The sequence below is a fragment of the Leopardus geoffroyi genome, chromosome C1 (assembly GCF_018350155.1).
Source record: "Leopardus geoffroyi isolate Oge1 chromosome C1, O.geoffroyi_Oge1_pat1.0, whole genome shotgun sequence".
Taxonomy (NCBI): domain Eukaryota; kingdom Metazoa; phylum Chordata; class Mammalia; order Carnivora; family Felidae; genus Leopardus; species Leopardus geoffroyi.
Genome location: NC_059328.1, coordinates 30,827,121 through 30,834,606, shown reverse-complemented (window position 1 = coordinate 30,834,606; position 7,486 = coordinate 30,827,121). Strand labels below are relative to the sequence as shown.

Genomic DNA, 7,486 nt, shown 5'->3' with positions numbered 1-7,486 from the left:
GCATCTGGGCGTCACCACACCTGCTGCACCACCCACGCCCCACCGCCCCTTCCCCCTGGTTTAGCTCCGGCGGCCTTGGCCCCGCCCCGAGCCCCCATTGGTCGGGAGCGGAGGGGGCGGGGCCCGACGGCAGCACGCGGGACCCACGGGCGGAGGAGGCGGGCGCGCGGCGCAGACCGCAGCTCCAGCTGGAGAGGCGCCGTCGGATCTGCGTCGTCTCGAGCGCAGACCGGAGCTTGCCCGCCGCCCCTGCGGCTCGGCCGCCACAGACAGATTGGCTGCCAGCCCCCAGCTCCCGGAGGAGCCCCTGCCGCGTCCACGCCGCCCGAGCCCAGCAGGTGCTGGGAAACCGCAGGCGAGCGCGCCCCGTGCGGCCGACCCCGAGCCCCGCCCGCCGTTCGCCGTCCGCCGTCGGGGCGGCCGCGGCCCCGGTCCCCGCCCGGCCGCGGAGCGGATGCGCGCCCGCTGAGCGCCCGCCCGGCCCGGCCCGGCCATGGCCGCGCGCCCCGGGCCGCTGTGGCTCGTGGGCCTGGCGCTGTGCGCGCTGAGCGGCGGCGGCCCCGGCCCGCGCGCCCCGGCCGGCTGTCCGGCCCGCCGCCTGGGCCCGCGCGAGCGCCGCGACATGCAGCGCGAGATCCTGGCGGTGCTCGGGCTGCCCGGGCGGCCCCGGCCCCGCGCGCCGTCCGCCGCCGCCCGGCTGCCCGCGTCGGCGCCGCTCTTCATGCTGGACCTGTACCACGCCATGGCCCGCGACGACGACGAGGACGGCGGCCCCCCCGAGCGGCGCCCGGGCCGCGCCGACCTGGTCATGAGCTTCGTCAACATGGGTGAGTGAGGCCGTCGGGGTGGGCGTCCGGGGCCGCGGTGACCATACGACCAGACCACCGGGTGGACGCGCGGGTGCGGACGGGTCCAGGGGACCGCCTTGGCCGGTGCGCGCCCCTTTGATCGCGGCCACGCCCCCATAGAGGGCTGGGAATGCGGAGCTCAGGGCGGCTGAGTCCAAGGGCTGTGGGCCCCCGCTCACTCCGACAGACGCGGATGTGAGTCCCATCGATGTGCGCGTTCGTCCCGCCCCTGGAAACACCCAAGGGTAGGAATCATCTCATGTCGGGTGGACCGGGCAGTGCCAGGAAGACAGTGTGGTCCTGGGGAGACGGATGAGTAAACAGGCCGGGATGCTGCCACAGTGATAAGGGCAGTACTGGAGAAAGGGACAAAGTTCAGCGTGGAAAGCCCCGGTGACATCATCAGAGTGCCCAGAGCTGAGATGAGAGCCCAAGATGTCATGAGTCCACAGCAGCCCGTTCCCTGGCCAGAGCCCCAGCCCCTGTAGGTGAGGGTGTGGCTGTCAGGGCAGCGGGTGGGGAAGGAGTGGACTCTGAGCTCAGTGGGGCCGTTGGCGGTCTTGTCACCCTGAGCGCAGCACCTGGGACGTGGCTTGGCATGCTGTGAAGGTCCAGGCTGTGGAAGGACATGGTGGGCAGCTCGGACGCCCCTCCTTCTCCCACACAAAGCCCAGCCCTTCCTCTCTGCAGAAACTCTGTACAAGTCGTGGAGCCGTTTATGGTTAGTTTTCAAAGATGTCTTTCCTATTATTAAATGCTCTTTAATCTGCAGTCCTGACTATCTGTCCCCTATCCGCTTTGCTTCCTGTCTGTGGGGTCAGGGCTGGAGCAGACACCAGACTGGATCTGGGGGTGCAGGGACTACAGCTCAGGCTTAGATGGGAGAAGACCTTTGCCAAGGCCAATAGCCTCCCTTCACCCACAGCGTCACTCTTGACCTTCCCGACAGCCCTGTTACCAGACATGATCTTCATCCCCATCTCCCCGATGAGGACTTTGAGGCTCAGAGAGACAATGTTATGCCCAGGATAGCACAGCCTCTCTGTGGCCCAGTCAGGACAGGAGGTAGCCCTACATCCACCTCCTGAAGCAGCTGATATTTCTTTCTCCTGTCAGGAGGGCAGGCTTTCAGGGTGTAGAGAGCTTCCAGAGGGGTTTAGGCAGAGAAACCCAGGGGATGGAGCAGCGGCAGGTCTTGTGGGGTCTTTAGCCATTTGCTTCCTGCACTGGGGCAGGCAGAGGGGACAGCCAAGGAGGCCTCTGTCCCCCCCAGCCCCGAGCTGGTGGGTGCCTGAGGTGAGGGAACAGCAGGAAGCGGCTGTTAACCTCTGCTGAGAGCCCAGTGCCAGGTACAGGACTTGGGCCAGTGAATGCCACCTTCCTGGTTGGAGGGCAGGGTGGGGGACGCGGGATAACAGAGACCATGTGTAAAACTGAGGCCTGTCCTCAGAACAAGCTGACCTGGGCCTCAGAACCAAGAGGGGCTATAGATACAGTTATCCTGAGAATGTCCCCAAGGGAGCCATCCGTTAGTGAGTCACTGCCCGGACAATGTCCTGCTTCCCCAGCATCCCATGGTCAAGGCGCACACAGCCTTGGTGGGAGCTGCTGTTGTGAATCAAGCATCACCCTTAGTTCAGACACATCTGATTCCTCTTGTGCCTCTGCTGTGTGGTCTTAGGCACGTCTCTTGTCCTCTTGGAGCCACAGATCCCTCCTTGTAAAGTGGGGCCCCTAGAGATCAACGCATCGTCAGGGTTGTTGTGTGTTCAGTTGATAGATGGGAGGAACAGAAAATCATGTCTCTGGTCGGTGAGCCTGGGCCTGGTTGCTCCTGACTCCGGTCCCTCCCAGCTGCTGGCCAGCCTTGGTTGGATGTGTGGGAATGTCCCACACTTCTTTTTTTAACCTTTATTTATTTGTTTTTAGGGGGGGGGGGAGAAGGGGGAGGGGCAGAGAGAGAGGGAGACAGAATCTCAAGCAGGTTCTGAGCTGTCAGCACAGAGCCTGATGCGGGGCTCGAACTCACGAACCATGAGATCGTGACCTGAACCAAAATCAAGAGTTGATGCTTAACTGACTGAGCCACCCCAAGCCCTTTTCATGGGCTCAGAGAGGTTAAATGGCCAGTCCAGGGCCACACAGCGCATCCATGACATCATCCAGGGGCTGTGGATTCCAGATGCCAGCTTCTTCCCACGCCATCTCTGTGTGTTTCACGAAGATCGAAGGCCTCTGACGCTGTGGGATTAACAAGCAGATCTTTGTTCAGTGGAAGCCCTGTCTGTGGGCGGGCCCAGTCAGCTGTCAGAGGGCCTCCTTTATTCTGATGCGCTAATTGCACTAGTACAACTCCTTCAATTTGAGTAGTTTTAACTGGTAATTACCTGGGCTGTGGGGGCGGGGGGATTAGACACCTACCAGGATTCTTTCCTTGTTTGGAGGCCCAGGCCCCAGGCCCCTGAACCACCACCGAGACTAATAGCAGAGTCGCTATGGTGTCAGCACCCACGCCCAGGCTCCCACACCTGTTGCCTCCAGCTCCACCTCCTGTTGGCCTCATCCGGGTCCTGAGAAGCCAGACCTGCTGCCTGCTGGGCCCCTGACCGTCCATGGCAGCCTGTGGGACCCAGAGACCCCTAGCCTCCCACAGGCCTCTGGCCCGTGGGTCAGGCCTCTGTGCCCAGGCAGGTGCTATAGGAAGCCCGTGTCATGGCTGACAGTGTCTCTGTAGGGAGGCCAGGACTACAGTCAGAGCTGGGGCCCCTGCCTGGCCTGTCAGTGAGTCTCCACCTGTATGCTCTTGGCTGCCCTTGGTCAGGACACAGTAATGGGGGCCGATACCTGTCCTGGGTGTCCCCTGTGCTCACGGAGTGGAGAGGCCTGAGCTGGGAGGCAACACCCAGGTTCTTGTACCGCCTGGGCTTGCCACTGAGTCCTTCCTGTCCCACGTCACCTCCCTTCCCTCTCTGGGCCTCTTTTCTCATCCAGTCCACAGCGATGGTGTCAGAAAACACGGGGCCTCCCGGCCCTGACCCCGTGGCTCCGTGTTGGAGGCACCTCCTCATGGCACTACCCCGTCCTCTGGGCTGGAGCGTGGGTCTGACTGGCTGCTCCCTGGGCGCCTCAGGCTGGCTCAGCCCGCGGGGAGGGAGGAATGAGGCCAGAAAGACCAACTCCGCACGTTGGTCCTGGTCCTTCTCCACCTCGAGCCGCTGGGCCAGCAGGTGCCGTGTTCCAGGTTGAGAAACTGAGGCACAAACAGCCCTAAAGGCAGAGGTCTAGCCAGAAATGCATCAAGCCATCTTCACTTTTGTCGAGACCCTTCTCTGACCAGACTAATTTATTCCCGTGCCTCAGGCAGCCGAGGACAGGGGGTGTTGACCTGAGGCGCTGGATTTGGGAGAGGCAGGGCTGAGTGGGAATGAGGGACCTGGCCCACGTCCTGCTCAGCCCTGTGACCTTGAAGGTACTTCCTTTGGTTCTTTACTAGGGAACTCTCTCATTTCTCACGAATTCACTCAACAGTTAGTCATGTGGTACCTGCTCTGTGCCAGACATAGTTCTTTCTAGTTCCTGGGATAGGACAGTGAGCGAAACAAAGTCCCTCCCCTTGCGGAGCTGGCCTCCTAGTGGGGAGCAAGGAATAAATACTTAAGCCACAAAGATGGTTGTCTAGACCACTGGTCTAGACAGTGACCCCCTCCCCCCAGGGGGGCTCTGGAGCCCAGGAACGGATGGACAGTGGGAGGGCAGACAGGACCCGGGTGGGGGCTCTGACCTGGGACGCAGACAGCATTTGCATCTTGATGCCACCACCGAGTCTCAGTGTGATCTGGCCTCTCCAGGCCACCTCTCAGAGCCTCAGTTTCGTCCTCTGTAAAGTGGAGACACTCGTGTAAAATAGCCCACCCTGCAGGCTGTTCGGGGAGTGTGTAAGATGGCCCCTGGTGAGGACCCTGTGCTCAGAACCTCTGAGTCTGTCTCTTCATTTGCATCACACTTAAGGTCACATCTTTGTTTTGAAAAGAGGAGAGTGAGGCTCAGAGAAGTTAGGTGGTTTTCCCAAGGCCACCCAGCAGGTCAGCTTCCTGTCTCCTCTGCTCTTCTCCTACATAGACACTGCCTCTCTGCCCAGACCTGGGCCTGGCCCACCATTAGGTGCAGTAAGTGTTGCCGAATGGGACTATATTGAATATATATTGGAAACTGAGAATCTTATTTTTAAAATTTCCTTGTTTTAGGATTTATAGAAATAATGCAAAAATTCATACCATATAAATTCATTGTAGAATTTCATTATACAAAATTAGACCATACGTTCAAAAATATACAATATGGAAGCCCCTAGTAATCCTCTCTCCACCTCAGAGAAAACCAGCGTTCTAATTCTTTGGTGTAGAGTTCCCAACCTGCCCTGACATTTTATCAATACAGATTCTAACATTTTATTATTATTTTTTTTTACAAAGTATGACATAAATGTCCAGTCTTGCTACTTTGTCTTTCATTTAACAGTAAATCCTTTGTCCATCTTTAAAGCTATTAATGTGACCATATGCCCAAAGGTAGCATCTCTTATTAAAAAGTAATTAATCTAGTTTTTCTGATATATAATTGATATATAAAATTCTTCAAAAAAAATTTTTTTTAACATTTATTTATTTTTGAGACACAGACAGAACATGAACAGGGGAGGGGCGGAGAGAGAGGGAGACACAGAATCTGAAACAGGCTCTAGGCTCTGAGCGGTCAGCACAGAGCCCAACGCGGGGCTCGAACTCACGGACCGTGAGATCATGACCTGAGCCGAAGTCGGATGCTTAACCGACCGAGCCACCCAGGCGCCCCAGATATATAAAATTCTAAGATATCAAAAGTATACTACATGGTGATTTGATACACATAGACATTGTTCATGGATTCTCCTCTCTAGTTAATTAACACGTCCATCACCTTACAGATTTCAATTTCCCAATACTGTGTTATCAACTATAGTCCCTATGTTTTACATTAGGTCCTCAGACTTTATTCATCTTATAGCTGAAAGTTTGTACCCTTTTACCAATCTCTTCCTATTTGCCCCACCCCACCCAGCCCCTGGCAACCACTTTTCTACTATTTCTGTGATTTTGACGTCGTCGTCGTTGTCGTTGTCGTCTTCTTCTTCTTCTTTCTTTTAAGATTTCACTTTGAAGTGATAACATGTAGTATCTGTTTTTCTCTGTCTGGCTTATTTCACTTAGCATAATGCCCTCAAAGTCCAGCCCGTGTTGTCACAAATGGTGGGATCTCCTTTTTCATGGCTGAATAATATGCCATTACATCTACATACCACATCTTTTTTGTCCACTCATCTGTTGATGGGCGCTTAGGTTGTTTCCATATGTTGGCTGTTGTGAATAATGTGCAGTGAACACGGGGGTGCAGATATCTCTTTGGGGTCTTGTTTTCATTTCCTTTGGATGTATTCTCAGAAGTATGACTGCTGGGTCATATGGTAGTCTTATTTTCAATTTTTGGAGGAACCTCCGTGATAATTTCCATAGTGGCTGCACCAATTTACATTCCCAGCAACAGTGCCAGAGGGTTCTCTTTTCTCCACATCCTCAACAAGAGATTGTTATCGCTTGTCTTCTTGATGACAGTCATTCTAACAGGTGTGAGGTGGTATCTCGTGGTTTGATTTGCATTTCCCTGATGCGAGTGATGCTGAGCACCTTTTCGAGTACCCATTGGCCATTTGTATGTCTTCTTTGGAAGTATATCTATTCAGTTTCTCTGCCCATTTTTAAATTGGATTTTTTTTTTGCTCGAGTTGTATGAAATCCTTATATATTTTAGATATTAGCTCATTATCAGATATGTGGTTTGCAAATATTGTCTTTCATTTCACAGGTCACCTTTGCATTTTGTTGATGGTTTCCAAAGGTTTCTCTTTCCAAGAGTTGAAGGTGGGTCCCTTTTCTCTAAAACCCTGTCTGTCCACCAGGCTGGTGTCCCCTGTGGATCCCTGACAACTGACTCCTTACATCCATCTCCTCAGTGTTTTCTTACCCTTCTGAGGTAAATGACTACTACCTCCCCCAGTTGATAGAGGAGGAAATTGAGTCTCAAGGAGTATTAGTGACTGGCCCAGTTCCTGGGTACCCAGATCCACAGGGGCGGATGTGAAGAGTGGATCACAGCAGTGAGGAGGGTCAGCCCTGCAGGTGGGAGGCCAGAGTGGTGGGTTACTTTGGAGGAGGACACACGGGGCTTCAACCCTGGCTCTGCCGCTTGAGAGCTGTGAGACATTGAACAGGTTATTTAGAGTCTCTGTGTCTCAGTTTCCTCACCTTTAACATTGGGATCATCTACCTGTGTCCATAGTGCAACACTTAAATAGGTTAAGCACTTAAAAACTTAGCAAGTGCCTGGCAGTGCTCGGTACTAACAGCCAGCGTTATGGGGGAAGGGCCTGCCATGTTTCTCTGCACCCTACCTCGCCCCCCCGTCAAACCCAGCCTGACCATTTACTTAGGGACCTGCAGCCCAGTGGTCAGCTCAGGCTGCCTAGGTTTGGATCCCCGTTCCACCACTTGCAGTTTGTAGTGGGTGTCGTGATGTTTCGCACATCTTCTCTTCAGGAGTGAGTC

At 55.2% G+C, this 7,486-nt stretch overlaps 1 protein-coding gene across 1 annotated transcript in view; it reads left to right on the top strand.

Annotated features, from left to right (window-relative positions):
- Positions 1-219: 219 nt before the first annotated feature.
- The window catches only part of BMP8B (bone morphogenetic protein 8b), a 29,605-nt gene continuing 22,338 nt past the window's right edge, over positions 220-7,486 (top strand). Inside the window, exon 1 of the mRNA XM_045482297.1 lies at positions 220-827. Coding sequence (XP_045338253.1) covers positions 494-827 — 334 coding nt within the window. The 5' untranslated portion in view covers positions 220-493. The remainder of the gene's footprint in view (positions 828-7,486) is intronic.